Genomic DNA, 24,367 nt, shown 5'->3' with positions numbered 1-24,367 from the left:
GTACAAAAGTATCGTCATCAAAATGTACTTAAAGTATTAAAAGTGAAAGTACTCATATTGTAGAATGTATCATTCCACAAGTTCAAAATGTGTACAAAATCTATTGAAAATAGCCGATCTACAAGCTCACAATGTGTCGCGTTGCGACGCATTGTGAGTTTGCAGATCGGCTATTTTCAAATGGCCGAAATGTATAGGGTTGTAGTGGTTAATGTATGTTTTCTAATCAAAATTAAAATTGCCAAAGTAACTAGTAACTAAAGTTTTCCAAAAAATTGTAGTGGAGAAAAAGTACAAATTTTGGCTCTGAGATGTAGTGGAGAAGAAGTAAAATTATTGGAAATTGGAAATACTCAAGTAAAGAGTAAAGATACAAATACCTCAAAATGGTACTTAAGTACAGTACTTTAAGTACTTAGTTACTTTCCACCACTGCATGCAGTTGAACTTTAATAGCAGACTGGGATCGCCTGGGGGGAGAAGTGAGTGTGAGGGGACGGTGGCGAGGGGTGGGGGGGGCGTGGCTTGGATGGGAGGGAGGGGTTGGGGGGAAAGTGAGTTAGAGGGGACGGTGGCGAAGGTGGCGAAGCGTAAGGACCACTGAGGTTACGCTTCTGTTTGCCTACTGCGCAATGCATGCCACTTACTGGCCAAAATACAAACAAAACAGACAGACTGTACAATTTGGAAATACATTCAAGGTGGGGAAACAAGTCCTAGCCAGACCACTGATTAATATTTGTGGCAGGTGACCGTGGACCCAGTAGTAGTATGTGAGACCCCTGACAAGGCTGGCCACACACCATGGTCGGGCCTGTCAATATTAATAGAAAGATACTGTATAAATTATGGACAAAAAATGCAAAACTGGATCTCTGCAAAAAGCTACACATTCATTGATCTCGCCTTAATTCTTGGAATTCTCAGAGATGATTCCTATAATGACCATCCTCCTCTGTAAATGCACTGCAGCGTGCACGCACGCACACGCACACACACACACACACACACACACACACACACACACACACACACACACACACACACACACACACACACACACACACACTTCTACAGGCAAAAAAAGTGTTTCCTGTAATTAGATAATTCCCTAAGCAGGTCTTGAGGTCGAGTATTATATCTGACAGGGGGGCTGCAGACAGCAATCCCTCCCATACCTACGTGCCTTTTTTTTTCCTGTCACTGGCCTCTCAGACAAACACTCAACACAATTGTTCCATTTTACAGTTGTTGGTTTTGTTATTAAGACTATGGTTCTTTGCTGAAGTGGAGCATCCTGTTTTGCGTCAAAACGTCTAGTAGCTCCTGATCCACTCAGCCAGTGACCTTTGACTCAAAAAGGCTAAAGGAATTTGGTGTCTTAATGCAAGATATAGCAAACACTTCTGTAGGGCTGCAACTATCCATTCTTTGCTTAAAGATTCTATTGATTACTTCTTCAATTTATCGAATAATTAATACGTTTTGTTTTTTTTTCGTTTTTTTGAATTAACCAAAGAAAGTCTAACAAAACAGAAACCAAATTAAAAAAAATTGAATTACTAATTGACTAGCCTTATTTAATTGCAAAGTGTGGTGAGCTGGGAATCGTCAGGGGAAAAAAAGAGAAATGTAAACATGTTCCCCCAAAATCCCCCATTAGTTTTTTTTTTTATAATAAAATCGGTTAGTTCGATTACCTGTTGCAATTTGCACCCCTCCTCTACTATTCTGGTGGTGACAGCCTCCATTTTAAAATACATGAGACTAACAGAAGACCTATGGTGTGGGGGACTTGCATCTCGATAGGCTTCATAATAACACTTTCCCCTGGGTCAGAGTGTTTATTTTGACCTGCTTGGGAGCACCGGAATGATGCACAATAAAATGTGTATTACAACGCTTAGGCGAAAAACTGATTACATCTGTTTTTTGCTCACTACACGCTTGTGAAGCCATTTGAATAGTTTTCTAGTATCTAAAAGAAAAAGAAGAAAAAAATATATATATTCTTGAACATCTGATTTTTCTACTGGACTGGAAATCCAGAAAAGGGGGTTGTTTTGTATGTACTATGTACATTGAACATGTGAGAAAAGGGGGTTGTTTTGTATGTACTATGTACATTGAACAAAAGAAGAAAAACATAATATCATAAAAGGTTTAGGCAATCGTGAATGTACGTCCTTTTAGTGATGGTTTCTCTTTCTGAATTATTGGTGTGGTCAAATCAAGTATTTGTCTGTCTGTAGTATACCGTCTTAAGACGTGTCGGATTAATGACAATAGATGTACAAGTAGATGTTCCATTTACAAATCTTTACAAATGTTTGCTTATGACATTCCAAAAAGGTTGAAAGTGTTTTTGCAAATGCCTACAATGTGCTCTGGCAGCATATTTGCACGCCTAATGAAGTTGCACGGCACACATCTCATTAATTAACCTGACCGACTGCGCCTCCATGACATTGACTGGCGGAGGATGAGCGATGTGAAAAACACAGTTCTTTCTGTTGCTATCCAAGCAAGGCTTGAATTAGCAGGATCCCTGTGTTTTAATGGGATTATATCAAAAGGGAGAGTGGCCGAGCTGCACGTACTGACTTCCACTTCATCCATTATGGTGGAATTGTGTAGGATGGACCTGGCAAGTGAGGCTTGAGTGTAAGCGGGGGTTGCTGGGAAGTGGAGGGTCAGGGATCAGTGACAAAGATGAGATTTGGCCCACTTGGTCGGTACACAAGATCCAGCTGGCACTTCAGGGGGTTGACACTATACTAAGGTCTCAGAGCCCAAAGTACAGGTCATGTTCTACTTGCCCAAAGGTCATGACCACTTGCCCGAAATGTACATTTACCATTATGAAATAATAGGTTAAAAAATGCTTGAAAAAAATAACAATGTTAAATCTAATCGATAACTTCCGAGTGGCAACAGTCACTTGGAAAAAACAGAATGACTGAAACTGCCAGTTGTAAAAAAGTTGCATTGTTCTTCAGATATGAATAGCTAATAATATTTAATGAAGACAGAATGCACTACTTGCCCGTCAGGCAACCTGAAAGCAAACTTGCCCGAACGTTTTATTTACTTTCCACGGGCACTCGGGCAACCGTTAGCATTAACCCCTGCACTCGATATAGCGGACCGACACAATTAGATTTTGAGGACGATTATTTCCCCCTGCACAATCCATTCACATACCTTGGCATCCCAATCTTTATTCAGGTAGTAAATGCATGTAACGCATCTTCCGTCTCCATTGGGGTTATCCACGTGCCGCACGTACCCGGTCCCGTTTCCTGGGTAACACGCTACCATTGCCTGAAAAACAGAAAAAAGAAACCCATGTTTAGAAAAGGATGTGCAGACCGACATTCATTGAAGCACGTAATTACATTTACTGGAATTGGGAAACTTGTTATGTACCGCCCGGTATGCGTGAAATCAATCAACTTGGGCAGCAAGATGCAGAACTACCAGAACTAGAGTTGTTCTGATACCGATACTGGTATCGGCTACTCGGGCCGATACCACCCTCAAGTACTCGTACTCGGTACTCAGAACCGGCCCTGATACTTTGACCCAAGTACCAAAACATCCAATTGACACTAGGCTGAACGAATGCAACGGGAGCAAGTCTGACCCAATACTGCAGAAAATCACCAAAAACAGCCGATCTACAAGCATAAATGACAACTGACAAGTGTAGATCTGAGATCCATCTGTATCTATGAGAAGTGGGTAAAAAGTACTCATATCGGTACTAGGTATCGGCGAGTACTACAAAGTAAGTACTTGTACTCGTACTCAGTCTGAAAAAATGGTATCGGGGCAACTCTAACCAGAACTGCATGGAGATGGATGGAAATATTGATGCAGACACGAGTGCACGAGTCAGTCAGTTGGGAGGCAAAGACAATGAATTATCAACACGCCAAGGACGGTGCCGGCTGTCACCAGGAGGCTCAGTTACAAATCGGCCACTATGTTATAAACTCTGAACCAGCGGGAAAATAAACCGGAGACATGTGGTGCATGTCAACTTCCCCTTGTAGTTTCCTGCTCTAATAAGCTCATACATGATCTGCTTGGGTGTTGGCACTGAACCCATTCAACCCGCAAGCCCCTGTAAACCTGTGGTGTAAATAGTGAGTGGGTGCACGGCACGTGCACTGTCACAGACCCTGTACACAATAAAGTGTACAGGGTTTAACATTCCCAAAGCAAGTCTATTTTCTGACTGGAGCACCCAGGGTTCCATACGAGGTCCACTCCTTTTTTTTTAATAATCCAAATAATTAAAAACATTGTTTATAAAATAGCCAATCTACATGTGTGATTGCAGTTAAATCGTATTGTGTTGTGCGCTTGTAGATCTGTTTTTTTTTCTTCTTTTTTTTTTTTTTTTACAAATGTCCATCCAAGTTCCATAAAGTACTTTCATATATTTGTAGTCTCTTGAATGTATACAGAATACCAGCACATCATGATTTTTTTAATACCCTACTAGTACTACCCTACTATAAACGCACAATAAAATTGAGAAACCCGTCTGTCCTCAACCGCGTTCTCTCCTCAGTGGGTTGATCATAGTACGGACCTCAACTTGCACACACACACACATTGACCATTGGCATACAAAGAGTGTGACAAAGCAGACTATGGGATCATTGTGGTTGCAGTCCCATAGCCCGGATGGACGGTGGGTGGAAATGACAGGTATTGAGACTAGTGTATAACTGTATATATCATATTTCTGCCTTTATTGACAGTGACGAGACACAGTAAACAACAGGGAGAGTGTTGGGGAGTGAGTGACATCATGCAACAACGGTCTGTCGGGCTGGGGAATGAAACCCGGAACTCTCCGTCAGGCGTAAGGGCCTATGTGGTACGTGCCTTAACCACTCAGCTGTCTGTGCCCCCCATGATTGACATGAGCACACGGGAAATATCCTAATTGTTCTAAAGGTCCTGTTGATTTTTAAAAGATTTGATTCAACTTTTTTTTGTCTTTTTTTCCTTCAGCGCCAAGCAGGCAAATGAGATGAGATGAAGTGAGGAGTGCAACAGCGCCGTTACAGCGGCACTGCCACAATGTTAAAAGTGCATATAGGCAGGGACGTGCACACATAGACATCAAAGGGGGCTTGAGCCCCTGCCCTTTTACCCGTCAAAACAACTGTCCTTTCCAGACCATGCATATGCACCATAAATTCCAGGCATTTACTACGGTGAAAAAAAAATGCCACTCCTTTCCATGCCATGCCGGAAGGCAGCATTCAGGAGAATTGCTTTTTTCCAAAGTATCCTGAACTAGGAACGCCGAATTTTGCGTTGAACAAATTTGTTTCGAAATCCATGTCGTTACACCGCATCTCCATTAGATAAAGAGTGCTGGGTTGCGGCCCGAAAATAGCTGATCTACAAGCTCTAAACGTGTCGCAGCACGACGCATTGTGAGCTTGTAGATCTGCCATTTTCGCAATCTTTTGTCCAAAAGTGCCCTCTTAAGGGGTTTCAGACACTGCCACTGTTTGTAACACTCTCTGCATGTCCCTGCATATAGGGCACTAAGGTCAGTTCAGCCCCCATATACCACTCTCTGCATGTCCCTGCATACAGGGCACTAAGGGCAGCCAGTCAGTTCAGCCCCCATATACCCCATGTCCCTGCATATAGGGCACTAAGGACAGCCAGTCAGTTCAGCCCCCATATACCCCATGTCCCTGCATACAGGGCACTAAGGGCAGCCAGTCAGTTCAGCCCCCATATACCAAGTCATAATGATAAACAATGGGCGAGTTCTCCCACATTCTTCCAGGCACTTGGATCCACAAAACCATAGCAAGGTTATTATAAATACATGCAGCACTGCAGACTAAACGTCTTCACCGTCCTGGACCAAAGTCAGAATCAATCTGATTGACCCCATTTGCCAGAGTTGTACGTCAACAAGCAGTTTAATTTGTTTAGCTGCAAACCTGCAGGTAGCAAAGGCCATTGGCGGTATTATCATGACATGTGTATGACAACATGTATAAGTTATAAACATTAACACAGCCTTTATATAGCACCACTTCTCATATTTTCTTTGTCCCAGTTAGCGGTTTTGTTTTTCTTATTTAACATAAAAGATATTTCACCTATAAGTACTGTATGAAAGGAACTGTGCAAATAAAGTTTAATATTATCATCATCACTTTTTTTATGTTTATTCTTTTATTATTTGGGGGATTTTTTCTTTTTTTGTGGCGCTAGACGGGCTTGAATTATTATTATTACGGATTGTTTATTATCAACATTCCTTTGTTGGGGGTACCGTCGTTAAATTTTTAAGTGTCAAATTCCACAATTCTCTTGCATCTTTCCAACAATGCAGGTTATCACCGGAATGCATAGTATCAGCACTGTGTCAAACAAACAAAACAAAAAAAACTACATCCCACATCCAGTTTGGGTGTGAGTCACGCTTCAGTGAAAATGCCTGACAAACTACTCCATGAAGCACGTCTCCACAAGCACGTCACACACACACACACACACACACACACACACACACACACACACACACACACACACACACACACACACACACACACACACACACACACACACACACACACACACACACACACACACACACACACACACACACACACACACACACACACACACACACACACACACACACACACACACACACACACACACAGAGAGAGAGAGAGAGAGAAGGGTGGGGCCTGCTGTAGCACTCCTGGGGTTCAAGCTGGGTGAGGGGCATGTTGACTGACAAAAGGCTTCCTGTCACTCAGACAAACTATGCCGTTTAGAGGTCCTGCATGTGTGTCCATACGTACTGTGCTTGCGTGTGAGCGAGAGAAAGGCAGAGGCACTGACAGAGAAAAGGGAAGAGGTTGGGCGGGAGCAGAAGACAGTCAACAGATGTAAACTTTGACTCCTGGCCTCTCTCCAGAGGCAGCAGTAATCTTAATGGTCTTGCTACGTGCAGAGCGTGAGGGAGGTTGGCCAATAGTCTGCTAGTGACGCCCCCCCCTCACTGCTCAGCTCGGGAGGCCATAAAGTGTAAATATATTCGTCTTCGCCAGGAAGAGTGTGTTCGTGCAAACGTGATGCGAGAGTAGGGTGTAATGGCCAAAGGTGTGAGATCGCTGATATTTGGCACAACCCGGAGGCAGCAACATCCCCTCGTCTTAACACGGAGCAGGGCTCGGCTTAAACCATTACAGGAAACACTCCAGCACATGCTTAATTATGGACATGTGGGGGTGTGCCAAGTGGGGCTTGTGCTAAAATACGGTTGCCAAACTCAACTGTCTGATGAAAAGCACCGGTGGTATATGGACATAGATACGAGTCTAGGGAAAAATCACCTTACAAATCAGCTTAAAAAAAACTAACATTTTTGCTTCAAGTGATAAGCATTTACTAAATCCAGTTTTTGGCTTTTTCTGCCTTTATTGATAGATTGATAGTAGACTGACAGGAAATGGGGCGAGAGATGGGGGAAGACACGTGGCAAAGGCCGTCGGGATCGGGAGTCGAACCCGCGGCACGCCGTCAGGCTGGCTCAGCAGCCTAGGTGCCCAGACAGTTGAGCTAACCGCCCGGCCCAGTTTAGATCATTTCTGTGTCAGGCACTAATCAAGTGTTGAACTCCCTGACCTCCCAAGAGAGCGACAACAACAGAGTTAACTCAGACATGAACTCAGAGACCTTCTGAACACACAGACCGCCAACAAACAACGTATGTCTGTCTATCCACCGCGTGACTGCTATGGACGTCTGGTGTTTTCAGTGATTACGCTAGACTAGACTGTACACAACCACTGGTACGTGTACCTGTGCTGGTACACGGGACATGTCCCACTGCCTTGTCCACATCTCCCTAGTATAAATAGCTGATCTGCAAGCTCACAACACATCGCAGCCGTGAGTCCATTATGAACTTGTAGATCTGCTATTTTCAGCATGCAGAAACTTGCAGGATATGAGACGTTCAGAAACGTTTGCCTTCACCATTTTTGCCTTGTCCATTTTAGTCCATTTTACCTAACAATGGATGCCATTTTTGTGTTTTTATAGCAAAAGTCCATAACAATCTTTTTTTAATTACTTCTTGAAAACAAAAACGTGCTCCGTGATGACGTGTTGAGGGCCACATCAATAAAAGCCAATAAAAATGAAGCTCACCAGTTTGATTCCCATATCTGCGCGTCCGTCAGAACAGTGCTACCGATTACAGAAATCCTCTGTTTTTAATCCAATTGAAGATGACATCCAGACATTGTATGACTTCAACCGAATCATCACGCTAAAATATGTATATAGGTTGTGTACAGGTTAGAAAAACATCCTCTGGCTTTTCTGCCGTCTCTCGTCACTTTGTAAACAAACCACTGTGCATGAGACGGACGTATAGGACCCATAGCCTGGAGGGATGCAATGCTCTGATTGGTTCAGAAACTTCAGAGCCAACGTTTAAAGATGAAACTTCAAAATAGAATGCCCACCATTTCCGTTTCACTACACCTTTGTTTGCAATTTTATCCCACAATTTTGCAACCCATTTTTTCACCCAATGTCAATTATCTAATGTAATCCTGGGCGCTACACCTCCTCTGCCAACCTGGGGGGGCAGCGGACTGACCTCATGCTTCCTTCTATGCATGAGGAGTCCAAGCTGCTACTTTTCACCTGACAAGGGGGAGTTTCCCCAGTCGGACGTAGCACGTGGAAGGAACACGTTATTCCGACCAGTTCCTTTTTCCTCCATTAGGCACCCCGGCTGGCCAGGGGGAGGCAGTTTAGAGACCAGGATTACTGCATGTTTTTGTGACAGTACCTACCCTAGGGGACAAGGGGAGAACATGCAAACTCCACACAGAAAGGACCTTTCACCAACCCCGCCTCGGGTATGGGCACTGATGACGCGGAGGAGAGAAGACGCCCCCAGCACCCACAGCATGCCCAGCGGGATTCGAACCCAGGACCTTCTAGCTGTGAGGCGACAGCATTACAGACTGTGCCACCGTGCCCCGTATTATTTGTTTGCAATTTTTTAAACAATCATGAATTCCTTTTACCTCAGAGAAAAAAAAATCTGGATTTTATTTTTAGATCCTAAAACCTCAAATGGATCCATTTGGTTACACTTGTACACTCCTTAAAGTTAAATTAATTAACATATTTTACTGTGCATGAATCCTGACAATGCTGATCCCCTTCCTATAAATTATACCATTTCACATTATAAAGGTTTTGCTATCACTTATAAAGAGCTGAAAAATATTCCTTCCCATATATAACTACCAATATGCAGGAAATACTGCATTTATAGGACTGGGTTTAACCAACCATCAGCACTTTTTCCTCAATGGAAGATAAGAGGCGTCAGAAGCCTGGAGGATTTCCTCCTGCACTACTTTGACCTCTGACCTTTCTCCCTGTCTGTGCCTCCTTTCCTCTTGCTTATGTCCTTCCGCGTTCCTTGGTGGCCCTCATTAGGAGGCTGACCCCGCTAGCCATGCCATTTGTTTACATTCCAAAGAACCCGCTTTAGAGGCCAACTGGCATTCACACAGCAGAGAGTTACAGAATGAATGAGGGCAATGACAGAGAGAGAGAGAGAGAACAGGAAGAGCAAACCATACCAGACTCAGACGGTTTCAATTTGACATTGGGTCAGGATGGAAAGTGAAAGCTTTCTCAGCGATGGGATGCATTACTTTGCCAGGGATGGAATGGACAACAGCACAATAGAGCCGTAGCCTGGACTCCCCTGGAAGAGCCTCCTAGAATCTGCAGTTGTGTTGATTGAATTGAATTGTTTTTGCTCAGTTTATGGAGTTAATCTTCACATTTTAGTGTCTTGCTTTGTACGAGGAATGTACGTTTTGTACATGATATATTGCGTCAGCTATACGTTATATGGGTATAATTTTAGGTATAATTGACCCATAATTGACCCATTTCCCAACGTCGCATCGCAAATGTGAAGCTATTGACATGTGTTGGCAATAAGAACTGGTAGTAAAATGTTACGCTATGAAGCAATTGTTTAGCAAATTATCATCGTCTCCACCAGGCCGAAGGCATGGGGAGAGAGTATGTTTGTCTCCACCAGGCCGAAGGCATGGGGAGAGAGTATGTTTGTCTCCACCAGGCCGAAGGCATGGGGAGAGAGTATGTTTTGCACTCCGTCCGTGTGTCCGTCCTTCCGTCAGTCCGTTATCAGCTAATCTCCGGCACCGTTGGCCCGATCCATGCCTGTTGTAGCGCCACCATGAGGCCGATTTAGGCATAACACATTTCTGTAGATAACTCGTACACATGTTATCCATACATCACACAATTCGGTATACACTATCTCCATAGTCATGTGATCAACACGGATCTGCACAATTTCCCATCTTCCATCCTGATTGGCTAAGATTGGCTTCCAAAGCTCACGATTAGTCCGTTTCGAACAAAATGCCACAATACACACACATTTCCACTAGGCCAATTCCTGTTTTCACCTATAACTGCATCGATCTGTATACAACTTATGTATGCGCACTCCCTAGAGGCCATGGAAAAACATTTTCCCTGCATCCCTCCACATCTGCCGGTTATAGCGCCACCATGAGGCCGATTTCTGCAAAACACATTGTTTATGTTAGTGCACAGATTTCATCCAAATCGGTACACATGATCTCTGTCATGTGATCAAGACGAGCCTGTTGGATTTCTCAGATTCTACACTGATTAGCTAAGATTGCCTTCCAAAGTTTTCAGGAGTAGCCCGGAGTGTCCTGCTCATCCAGAATTCTATCCTCAAGATGATATGAGTGATCTGGCTTTGCATTTCCTCAACAAAATGAAGAAAATTGTTGCAAGAAACAAACAAACAAAAAAACATGTTTATATTACTCCTAAACATTTTGCCAAACATCACACACACTCCTATCCTCCTGGTGGAGACCTGTGCACTTTTTCTAGTTTTATCTATAAAATATCAGCAAAAATGAGCAAGACTCACAGTGGTGATGATTGGATGGCGACATTTGTTTCACAAGCTGGTCCATGTCTTGTTAGGCTGCGTGGAGGCTGGCGTCTTCTCTACTGACATACTGATGTACTGATTATAATACAGTAGGCGGGCTATAGACCGGATCTAATTGCTGAGCAATGAATTGAATAGAAACCAGGTTTTCTGAAGGTGACGCTACGCTAAGTGGGACTTGCGCTAAAAGACACGGCCAGGATCATAGCGTTTGACTTCGTGCCATGATACGAACAAACTTGTAGTATTTTTTGAAAAAACGTGAAAATTTGTGCAAATCTTTGAATATATATTCTTCTTTTAAAGCAAAACTTAACTAAAATATACAACTATGTCGATATACAAACATAATCATATTGTTCTGCAACAGTCCTACAGTCATTAGTCCGACAACACCGTCGGACTAATGTAGTAACCTGTGCTGCGGGTTTAAAATCACCTGTGGCTCCCGACATGTGCTGTGGGTTAAATCTCACCGTGGCGTCCAGGGTTAGGTTAGGGTCTCGGACTCATGACTGTAGGACTGTTGGTATGTATAATGGACCCGCAAGTAGTACAGGAAAGGTGCAATTCTGGGGAAATTGCCAAGTGTGGTTGGCTCCACATGTGGCTCCCCCACATTTGTGGCACCCCCTATGGATGAAAATGGAATTGCTTTGGGCTCTCCGTTGATTAAAACACCCTCGACATGTGAATAAAATTTGGGGTGGATTGGACATTCTGTTCATATTCTGTCATTTTTGGTAAAACAGGCCCCTCCCACTAACTTTGGAAGCCGATTACAGCCGAACGATATGGACTATGGAAATTCTGCCTGTGGTGTTTTAATCTCATAGGTCCAGAGATCATGTGTACCGATATTTGTGAGATTTGCACAAAAGCTGTAGGTGGAAGAGCAAAAAGTGTGTTTTGAAGAGAAGTCAAAATGGCGGAAAATCTATCCTGACGCAAATGGGCGTGGCCTACATGGGAGATGCGTCATGACCCAAGGAATGCAGGGAAAGTGAGATTTTGATTGTACGACCTACGGTGCAAGAGTTATAAGGCGAAATGTAAAGTGGGCTGTTATAGCGCCACCATGAGGCTGACTGATGTAATTATTTATTACATTAATTTTAATAATTATTATGAACCTCTCCTCCAAGTGTAACTGTAGCTCCGACGGTTTCTGAGAGAAAAATACTTGATGCGAGTTTTCGCATTGTCCCATGTAAGTCGATGGGAAAGTTTAATTCAGTAATAAAGTAATTATGAATTAATAATTTGTCAAATTGAAATAATATTATGGTCAATGCCTGTGTGAAAAGTCAGAGTGATTGGTGCATCCAGTGAGGAGCTACGACAGTGTTTCAGACACTGAGTGAATTATAGTTAGAAAACTTCTTCAAATACAATGTCCATGTATTTGCCACAGAATCCCTGTGTTTACATATTTATATCCATAATAAAGTGTAAAAAAACCTGCACTATCCACACATTTTCTTTGCCAAATAGTTACTGTATCGATTTTAAATCATTGAAATGTATCGTCATGAATGAACCAATAAAGTCCATGTATCGTATCGTCAACCATGTATTTAATTGTGATGTGTATCGTATCTCTGTTACAATGTATCGTTAGAAGCTGCTGAAGCTGGGCATATTGCTAAAAGTTGAACTGTAACAACCTAAATCTAAAATCATAAACATCCTCAATCTGTGCTGACAGGCCATTTGCCTCTAGACATTTCTGACAGTAATGTAATGTCATCAGTTCAAATTTGGTAAGCATATTGAATTATTGATGTAGCATTGAATGTGGGAAGGACAAAGGGAAAGCTCTGAGGGTACTGCTTAACGGAAAAGATGCTTATCCAAACATGAGTACAAACAGTTGGGATAGAGACCCTACACAGTCAGTGTTGGGGAGTGTGGGAATCGTGACAGTTTGAGCCCAGCCTAGTATAGCTTGCTGTTTTATCAGTAAGATAGGGATGCAGCCAACCGAGGAACTCCCTGTGTAAATTATTGACCTAGTTTATTCTTTTCTTTTGACAGACAGACAAAGAACAATAGAAAGATACAGTCTGTACTGTACATCACAGGAGAAATACACAGACACGGCAAGGTAACACTGGTAAGATTATAGTACAGGCCGAGTATTTTAAAATCTGTGCAATTTGAAACACTGAAAAAAATATATCGCGTTATAAAACAAAAGATAAAACAATAAAGTGCACATGAGTTGAACTGAGTGGGCTGCTAAAAGGCATCCAATGAAATCAGCTTACAACTGAGATCCACACAGATGAAGAGGCCTCTGGTTTCCTCTCTTCGATTGGTTAAGTGTAAAAAAGGAAGAAACTAAGGAAATCACTTGGGACGAGGAGGCTTATTTCCAACCCAAGAGGTGTGTTTCATCTTGTTCATTCTCCTGTGCTAAGCACAGTGGAAGAATTGTATTCATTGATCAATGATATTCTTGATTAGGTGCAATAGTTAATCTAATCAAACCAATAGATTTAATCAATTATAACAAATAACTGATAATCAAAAACATTATCGATCAATAATCAATCCCTAGTAGTTTGGGCATGTCATAGGCAAAACATTAAACAACAATAACTTAACAAATATTGAACATTGCAGATAAGCTCACAAGTTGTAGATTTCAAATCAATATGTTTGCATTACACTGTTGTACAGCAAATTATAAAATAGGATTAATCGAATTGATCATATGATATTAAAAAATACAAAATATATTTATATAATATTTAAGAAACTTCAACGAATCAAAAAAGGTTATCAATTATAGAATGATTGCTAAGGACGTTCGGGGGGCGTAGTGGTAAAGTACCTGCCCACAACCGGAGCCTAGGTGTTTGAATCCACTATGGTGAGTCCGAGGAGGGGAGCCGGGCGGGGGGAGGGTCATATTTGTCACTGCGCAACACATGTCATGGTGATATTTGTCACTGCATACTTCTACGGGCTGGGGTGGCACCTGTCCCCAGGTGTGTTGACCGGTGGGGGGGGGGGGGGGGGGGGGGGGGCTCCTCACTGGCAGGTGAGCCAGTAGGGTACAACAGCAGTGACAAGTTGACAACACAGAGACAGTAGTGTGCAGGGAGGAATTCATTGGCATAACAAATACAATACAAATACAATTGGCTACTCATTTTGCAATAATTAAGATAATTGTTGCAAGAATAAGAAGGCCATATGGCACAAGTCATGTGCATGGGTCTTGCTACAGACAGACTAGAGGCCTGGTGTACTGCTACAACACTGCCTCATTAATACAAGGAGACAAAGAAAACAAGCTCATTAAGCGTGCGACCGTGCGTCACATCAAACTTTGTTGTCCCGTCTAGTCTACCACAGAGAGTGAGTCAAGTGAAGTGAAGTCGGAAGATCAGTTGGGTGAAAGGTGTGGAAAAAGTTGCTGAATGCAGCTCTCTAGTCTCTACTCACTGCACAGTTGACTGGTAAGGTGCCAATAATTGAATAAAGCTTGACATTCGCTTAACAAGAAATACATGAACATGATGCCTGCAGGCTTAACTGCGGTGCAGGGCTTGCAGCATTGATACTGCACAATCTCATGAATTCAAAATCACTAGAGAAACTGACAAACCATAGCAAAACACTGACAACTGCACAGCAGGGGACTTACAGGACAGACACATGGCTAGATGTTAAACGCATGCCTACTGTGTATTTATAGTATCGCTATTATGTAATGTTGTTGATTAGTTAAAAAGATAAATACCACCACTGTACGTGCCTGCAGCACAGTGCGCACACACATCCATCATGTCAATTTGCTTCAGCTATTGAGCAATATCTAGACTATTAACAGGAATTCACAAGCTTTGTGCTCATCCAGTCAAACATAATCATCATCATCATCATTTTTAATAGATAATCTAGTCAATCTATGCTGTATCCATTCATTGTCCCATCGGTTTGTTGGAGAATGAGCACTAGTCTTACGACAGTGAAAACAAAGTGAACTAGAAAAAGTGCCCTTCTGTGCACAGGTCTCCACCAGGAGGATAGGAGTGTGTGATGTTTGGCAAAATGTTTAGGAGTAATATAAACATGTTTTTTTTGTGTGTGTGTGTGTGTGTGTGTGTGTGTGTGTGTGTGTGTGTGTGTGTGTGTGTGTGTGTGTGTCACGGCTTGGCCTGTTGTAGCGCCACCATGAGGCTGATTTGAAAACTGTCAAGTGGCATTTCTTCCTCAGCCTTGTGGGAATATGCATGCACAGTTTCACCGCAATCGGACGCTGCGTTGAGTAGTTGTGGCGATTTGTACAAAACGGGTACAAAGCGGGCTACTCCTGAAAAGTTTAGAAGCCAATTGTAGGCAATGAAGGTGGATTATGAGAAATCAAACAAACCCGTCTTGATCACATGACTATGGAGAGCACTGATTTGCGTGAAATTTGGATAACATCTGAAGGAGTAATATTAGAAAATGTGCTTTACATATGTCGGCCTCCTGGTGGCACTATAAAGAGCAGATGTGAAAAATTCCAGGCAAAGGTTTTTCCTTGGCCTCTAGGGAGTTGGCATACAAAGTTATCCACAAATCCGTGCAGTTGGAGGTAAAAACACTTTTCGGCCTCCACCATGAGGCTGAGTTGAAAATGTTCACGTGGCATTTCTTCCTCGGCCTAGTGGGAATGTGCGTGCGCAATTTCACGGAAATCACACGATGTGTTCATGATTTGCAGCATTTTGTTTGAAACTGAGCAGTCCTGCGAACTTTGGAAGCCAATCTTAGCCAATCAGGATGGAGTCTGAAAGACCCGTTTTGTTGAATGGCTCTAGAGAGACTGTGTACCAATTTGCGTGATGTTTGGACAAATTCTGTAGGTGTACTGTCCAAAAACTTATTTTGCACAAAGCGGCCTCCTGGTGGCGCTATAACAGGCCGTTCTGAAAATTTTGGGGCAGAGGTTCATCGTTGGCACTCAGGGAGTGTGTGTGCAAAATTTGGCATCGGCCGGGTTAACGGTGCCGGAGATTAGCTGTTCACAGACGGACGAACGGACACACGGACGGACACACGGACGGAGTGCAAAACATACTCTCTTCCCATGCCTTCGGCCTGGTGGAGACAAAGATATCTAGTTTAGTATATCGTTGCTGTCGGGAGGAAACCTCATAACTACATTTTTAAGGTTTTTGATAAATCAGTGCTATTGAACACCCTTTACGTCTGTGTGTTGTTTAGAAAGTATTGAACCAATGGAAAGTAGTAAAAATCACACCCGTCTGAAGTGAGTGGTGCAACTCCGTGTGGGGGTTCCCGGGGGGGGGACGCACCCAGGGTGTTCTGGCGAGCCGCCCCGCGTCATTAACGGTACAGAAATAACAGAGTTACCATGTGGGGGTCCCCGGGGGTGGGAGGGGGACCACTCAAAAAACAGCACCACTCAAAAAACAGGGAGCTCACGTAATTCCGACGGAGCATTAGTCCTAGTCATAGTGAGTAAAAAAACAATGTTGTTTATCCATGCATTTGAGCATTAAGCACTATATTTTCTTTCAAGGAACATTTTCTGGTGTTTCACACGCACGCACGCACGCACGCACGCACCTGTGTGTCTATGTACCGCCATTACCACCTTCATTGCGACGAAAGTGCCCCCACCCCGTCCTTGCAAGGCTAAACAGTCATCCAGAGAGCTCTGCCCTCCTCTCTGCCACACCACTGCTATCAACGGATGACAACCAACAGCGCTGTCTCGGTTGTCGAACGCGACACACCGACGGCCTTGTACACACCGCTCGCGCACACACACATGCTTTCTGACACTCGTGACGTCAGGAAAGTGTGTGAGGGCCTTAAAATCATAGTCACTGATATACTATTACTTAACGATCAGTGATAGTAGTTTCAGACCCATGCAACAATCACACTTCAAGTTTAAAACGTTGCCACATAATGGTGGTTTTAAATGAGTTTGGCCTTGATATTGTGGCAAGGATTCTAATGTTGGGTTTGGCAGCATGAAGCACTGCATAATTTCACTGCCTACAATCATGCTACCTACCTGTTGTATTGTTCGCATAAATCACCCTGGCTGAACCTTGAAGGGTAGTAGCCATGATTGTTTTAGTCACTTTGTAGTAAGCGGTTGCTTTAGGCAGGTATTCTCTGTCTATCTCAGGCGTTAGCTATGCCCTCATCCTGATTCTGCTGTCTTCTTTCAGTCAGCTCTACAGCTGCAAGCAGTCAAAACAGGAGACCTCTTTCTCAAGGCCACACCTGGAACATGGCCAGGGACTGCCTGGAGAACCATGGCATTAGTAAACAGAGGGACAATCATATGCTGGAATTTAGTAGAACGTAAAACATTTTTTTACTCGACTATTGCCATTATAGCAGTCAGTTTTACTACTGACCCACTGTTCTTATTGTGCCCACTGCGACAGACATATTTATAAGACAATCACAATTGCATGTATATCACAGTGATCCACAGACTGTACAATTACATACCAATTAAGATTCTCGGGACAATTAAGCATACGGTTTTATATGTTTTGAACATGCAAATTCATCATTTTGGGAGGTCTGCTGTGACTACTGTGATACCAGATAGCTTCTGGTCTATCAGTATCCGCAAGACTGTGACCTGTGTTATTTAGTTTGTATTAAAAAATAAATAAAAGTGTGTGCCTTGCATGTTAACGTTACTTGTAAGAATCGACTGAATCCTACAGCCATTGCTATAGTGGCTTGTAGCAGCCAGGGAGCTGTCATCACATGACTGACTTCCTCTTGCTTACTTACATGATTCTATAAAATGTAGGTCAAATGTCAGTTTCCTTAAGAAAGCGGAAATCTCTCCTACTAGAGACACCTGACAGTAAAGCGATGTCATTGACACTGTTATGTTAGTTATGCCAATATCCCCCCCTCTTCACTAGGATTGGGTATGTTTTGGGTGGTGGGGGGGCGGGCGGGCACCTTTTTGTCATAAGAGAACATTTTGAAACAAGCAAAAACTATATTTTCACATTTGAACCTATGACTATGATGTACAGCAGTGGTTCCCAAACTGTGGTGTGTGCACCCCTTGTGGTGTGCGAGCGCCTTCTAGGGGGTGCGCAACATGAAAAGGTGGTGCTATGGTTTTATTCTAAATATATTAACATATTATGCCAATATATGGCAAGTATATGCAGAATATAGCCTATGCTGCTTATACAGTATATGCCATATTCAGGTTCATATATGTGCATGTGGGGGGGGGGGGGGGGGGGGGGGGGGCGTCAGCAAGGTCAGGAGGTAACAGAGGGTGCATGGCCAAAAAGGTTTGCTGATGTACAGTATAACTTGATGGGGATCTCAGGACATCGTTTAACATCTTGTAATATTAATATTTCATGCTAACTACTACTTTATGCTAGGGCTGCACGAGATGAAATGGAAAATGGGCCGGGAGTGACTCAGACCAGTGGCTTTCAGTTCAATCCCAGGCACCCCCTGAGTGAGAGTCCTTGAGCAAGACACTGTGATTGATAATGAGATCAATCACATTATAGCTAGACTACTGGCTTTATTATTTTTCCACTACAGACATGTTAAAAGTGTCTGTGTTGTTGTTACACAGGGTCTTCTCATTTCCGTTTTACGTGTGGACTATTATTCTGGGGAAGAATATTGTGTTCTCCTTTTGAGTGATATCACAAAAAAGTGTGCTAGTGCCTGCCTGATATCAGAGACAGAAATACACGCTGGTAACGGATATGTATCAGTATCGACCGATACTCAAGGCTGCCGTATCGTTACCGAGTATTGAGTACTGATAACTTATTGGTAATGAAAGTGAAACATCCTTCTATAAATGCACCACGTCTGTCTGCGTGCGTGTGTGTGATGCACGTAACTCGAGAACCGTTTGCCCCACCCACTTCAAATTCGACACATGCGTTCCAAACCACCACAGGGAGTGCAGTGCCACTCAAGTCTGTGGGACACACGGTTGACCAGAAAGACCACAAATGGCTCTGTCCCTCACCTGTGTCCCCTCACCTGTGCAATTTCCAGCCTCTGCCTCAGCCAATTGAGTGCCATGGCAACCCCACACCTGCCAATTGATTACTTAACCAGTCCACTTTTCACAGTCAGTTTGCACATCAGACACAGGCAGAAAGACAGATACATATATCTCCATATACACTTATACAGTATGGGCACAAAGGGGACACAGACACATAGTTAAAACAGGTGCTATGACAAGTTTGACAACGGGTTATTATTAGGTTCCCAAGTTGCATCGTTCTGAAGTAGGCCGGTGGCCGACAGGCACGTACAGGTCTAGTCTAAACGAATCTGTGGTGTCTGTCTGGTGGCTCAGCCACACAGAACATCTATGCTCCCTGTGAGCATGAAGACTACTCTGACCCGTCTTGTCTTGCATGTCTCTGCCTTTGGTTGCCCGTCTCCCTCTACGTATTTGAATGCCCAAAATAAATGTTTCAACTCAAACAAACCTATGCTACACTCAGTGGGACTTAACCTGCATAAATAAAGATCAAATAAACTACTGAGCAATTTATTAAACTCCCCAATGTGTATATTAAGTTATTAATCAACTCAGGATTTCATTAAATAATGGCAAATAATATGAAGGAAATCTGTTGAATATGGCAATTATCAAGACATGCTCAATGTGTCTGAAAGTATTCTGAAAATATAAGTATTTTATTTATTAGTAAAATGAATTCAAGTCTGGCTTTTTAAGTGTCGTGAAGCAGGAATATCCGCCTGTCAGTGTCAGCTGTATGGATTGGACAGGACACCGCTCTAGTCTAGACCCCCTGGCTGTGGTGGGCATGTAACAGCAACGTCAGGGCAGGTCAGTGAACACAAGATGCCTTGTGGGAAGCACAGCACAGCGCTGACTCATAGCATTGGTCACACGTGGACTTGTGGCCGGCCGGAGAGCACCTATTGTTCTGACCGGTCAGACTAATATAAATAAAAAGGTTTAGCCTATACATAGTTTCGTTGAGAAAGGTTGAGATGCACAGTCATAAATACATACTAGTGTGCCATCACACATGGTGACATGCATCACCTATCTATCAGCGCCTCTGACAAAGTATCTAGTTGAATTCTACACTTGAGTGTGGCTATATCCCAAGTAATTTCAAAACACCTGCACCCAAACGGCACTATATTAGCATATAACGGTATTTTCCCTGTAAATAAGCAGTGTAAGTCGAATATGCTAATCGGTTTCTGGGAAGAGTTTTGCTGCACACTACTTACTTTCGTCCTTCCATTTATTGTGTAGTTTCCCAGTTTACCGTTACAATGTCTGACCAGGTCATCCATACGACTCATTAGGAAGCGGATCTTCTCGCAGCCTGGCTCCCGCCCTTCTATCCACGTTATTTTGTCCCCTCGAATGTCTTTTGTGGAGTCGCTTTTTTGGCTGACGAGCAGGCCATCCGTGAACTTGCCAGCTTTATGCAGGGCCTTCACGTCGTCTAAAATAGACTTCCCCGTCTCTAATCCCAGAAAGTTGTCCACAACACAGATGCCATGCTTGGCCATGCACGGGGCAATATATTCCACGGCAAGTTTCTGAGCAGATGGTCTGGTCTCCCCATTGGGCTTGCAATTGTCAGAGTCACCCGCCGCCCCTTTGTCACCACCCCGTAGGGAATCTAGGGATTCTGCGTTCGTAATAAACCCTTTCATTCTCTCGCCACTCGGCGACGCACTGTCCGGAGTGTCCGCCGGGGCGACGCGCTGCTCGCAGCGCTCCTCCTGTCCCTCGTTGTCCCCTGGCGGCGGCGGCGGCGGCGGGGCCGGCGGCGTAGCCTGTTCGGGCGTCTGTTGTTGTTGTTGTGGTTTTAAACCCTGCGTTTTGTGGTCCGGCTCCTTGCAGATGAGCTTGTGCTCCTTCCAGTGCTGCTTCTGGTGCGCCTTGCTGCAGTAGAAGGAGTTTCGACAGCGACCGCACTTCAGGAGGTTCTCCATCTTCCCACAAAGTTCACAATACTGTCGCTCTCGCTCCACCCGGTCCAGCTCCAGCGCACTTTGCGTGCTGCTATCCACGTCTGACATTTTGAAAAAGGTGCGCACTGCGCCTTTAATTTCCAACCCCCTGTTACAACAGACGAGAACTTTGGAAATTGTCCACAGTCCTCCTCCTCCGCCACGCTACGCCACCGTCACTCTCCGAGGAGGAAAAGAGAGCAGCTCCCCCCGCAACTTGAAACCGTGCGCCCCGTCATCGCCTTCTTTCGTTTTAATCAAAGGGTATCAAATAATAAGTCCACTCGAGCGCATTTTCGACAAGGTCGCGAATCTCGGAGGAGATTTTCGGGGGTTTAGTCATCGGTGCGACTCGGTCGCATGGCGCTGTGCTTCTGCGCCCTCCCGTCCCCCACGCCGATGTGGATTTGTGTTGCCAGACGCTGTGAGAGAAATAAGCAACCAGGGGTCTGTAAATAAAACAAGCCCCATGGTTACGGACTATTTGAAAATAGCCGATCTACAAGCTCACAACAAGTGCGCAGTGCGACTTTTTGTGAGCTTGTAAATGTGCTATACACACACACACACACACACACACACACAAAAGAAAAACTGAAATCTAGTCATTTTGGAATATTTGAACTACACAAATCTTTGCCCTGGGTGGGCACAATATATTTTCAGATGGGGGGACGGTCTGTGTGGACAAAATACATATTAATCTAGGGTCCTTGACCATGAAAATGTTTAAGAACCACTGGTTTATCACAGGTGAGGTGGGTTTACATTACAACATTATAGGAAACAAGCCCAAATAAGCAACTAGCATGGCCGTATTAACCCCCACGAGGGCCCTTGTGCAGATAATTTTTTTAAATGGTAAATGGTGCATTTATATAGCACCTTTATCCAAGGCGCTTTACATAGATTGTGCATTGCTGTCCAGTATTCCATTGCATTCACCCATTCACACACACATTCATGCACCGATGGCGGCGGAAACCATGCAAGGCACCAACCAGCACATCAGGAGCAATTAGGGGTTCAGTGTCTTGCTCAAGGACACTTCGACACTAACTCTGGGGGAGCCCGGGTTCGAACTGGCAACCTTGCGGTTACCAGCCAGCCCTGAACCACTGCTAACTTTGAGTTAGTTACAATAGAACCACAATAGAACACAATATACACATATACCTGTAGGTCCTATAACATTTTCCGCAGCAATTGGCACAGCACAGCTCGGCCTGGGCCAGCCCAGAGCAATAGAGTAAGACAGAGTTACGACAACTCAGTTCACTTCATGGGGCCAGGCTCTTCTACATAGACTGGTTTGTCCCTGAAGTTTACGGAATGCTTTGGAGTCTAATCAGTCTATGGGCTTGCGCGAGTATATGAACCACATGACCGCAGGCTGTTTTCTGCACCCTCAATGTTGTAACTCTGTCTTACTCTATGGCTCTGTGCCGGCCGTAAGAACAAAATACAGTACACCATGTGAGGCACATTGATATAATGTAATGTTATCCTGAACCAGGATCGAACCCAGTACAATAAATTACATGAATGCAAACAGAATATTACACACACACACACACACACACACACACACACACACACACACACACACACACACACACACACACATGTACACAGTCACACACACATAAAAATGCATAAATATGAAAAAGATACACATTCTACCAGTGGTGAATTGAAATCTTTGTCCTGTCCTTGTCAAGTGCCCCAGGGCAGCTCCACGCAACGGCCTATATATGGATAATCCGGCCCTGGCAACTACACTGTTACTAGTATTAGTATACTATTACACAAACAAGCCAAAAAAAAGCAACCTGCTACAGAAAAACAAGCCCAAAGTTGCTTACAATAAGCAGACCTGGCAACACTGATGTGGATCCACACAAACCCCGCCCCCTGTAGCCCTGATACTTCACCGTACGATGGTGTCGCTCGCGGAAAATAGTAGATCTGCATGCTCACGAGTTCGTCGCGGCTGCTATACGCTGTGAGCTTGTAGATCTGCGAATTTCGGCGAGCGACACCGTCGTACCACGGAGTGTAAAATGAAGCAGCAGGAAACGTCAGATCCAGTCACAGGCAGCCGTCACAGTCACAGCTATGGGCACAGCCCCCTCTCATTCCAGATGTGCATATGTGAAATTCCATTCACACAACAAACAAAATAATATTATGTTTATTAGTTAACGATATATAAGTTTGATATCCACGAAAAACAACTTTAATTTGGCACCTGATCTTATTTTCAATAACTCACAAGTCATTAATCTCTCTCCCTTTTGTATTATTATTATTATTATTATCTGAAATGATCTCCAAAGCATTTTTTGTATTTACAAATGACAAATCGCTGTCTGAATGGACGGAAAATAGATTCGGCCGCCGCAGCAGGCTACTAGTGTGTACATGACTACATGCTACAGCCGCCCAGCAGGGCTTGGTGTTTCGTGTCCTCAAGAGCAGTTGGCACTAGGTGCGAGGTGCGCGGCACGTACACACTTTGGCAAGAGTCCCCTCCCCGCCTGTGCTCCCCCCATGCCTATGGACTCGTATTAGCCTCGCGTAGGCGTAGAGATACTAATACCTGGAGCAATTTGCATTGCAAAGGCAGATGGAGGCTGTCTGCGCCACTAAAAGACTATAGTCTATACTATAGTAGAGTTATACCCCTTTTTACCTCCTTTATGATGATTATTTCCTGTTGTTTCGCTATATATATTTGTATGTCTCTAAATGTTATGATGAATTGAACTTGCTTTATTGGTCGTCCACTCACAGTTAACAGTTTTTTTGTATTGAGTTGTGCTTGAAATGTACTGTAATTCTGTAAACTGTTAATAAATACTTCAATCAATCAATCAATCAAATTGAATCACAGTTGCTGTTTAAAACAGTTGGGGTTCATAAAGCTTGTGTTGGGGCCTGTCAATGGAATACACAATAATAAATATAATAACAAGTGAGTAGGAGTATAGGCTATAGCCTATACATACTCAAGTTGCCTACTGTAGGATGCACTTATATACATTGGTGTGATATTTATTTTTAAGTGGTGCAACCACTTCATTAAGTAGCTTTCTGGCTGTCTGGGTCCGAAAATAGCATTTGGTTGGTTTTCAAAACAAAGTGTCACTGTTGTTTTTAATTGATTGAAGTATTTATTGACAGTGCAGAATTACAGTACATTTCAAGTAGGCTACAACTCAATACAAAAACTGTTAACTGTGAGTGGACGACACCATAAAGCATTACACTTGTTTACAA

General features: G+C 43.6%; 1 protein-coding gene across 1 annotated transcript in view; it reads right to left on the bottom strand.

The window, feature by feature from the left end:
* egln1a (egl-9 family hypoxia-inducible factor 1a) overlaps positions 1-21,509 on the bottom strand; it is a 29,234-nt gene extending 7,725 nt beyond the window's left edge. The window contains exons 1-2 of the mRNA XM_079511776.1: positions 20,351-21,509; positions 3,205-3,324 (exon numbers count right to left, since the gene is read on the bottom strand). Of these exons, the coding sequence (XP_079367902.1) occupies positions 3,205-3,324; positions 20,351-21,154 (924 nt within the window). The 5' untranslated portion in view covers positions 21,155-21,509. The remainder of the gene's footprint in view (positions 1-3,204; positions 3,325-20,350) is intronic.
* Between the last annotated feature and the right edge of the window lie 2,858 nt (positions 21,510-24,367).

This window comes from Electrona antarctica (assembly GCF_951216825.1).
Source record: "Electrona antarctica genome assembly, chromosome: 10".
Classification (NCBI taxonomy): domain Eukaryota; kingdom Metazoa; phylum Chordata; class Actinopteri; order Myctophiformes; family Myctophidae; genus Electrona; species Electrona antarctica.
This window is presented reverse-complemented; position numbering and strand designations above follow the sequence as displayed.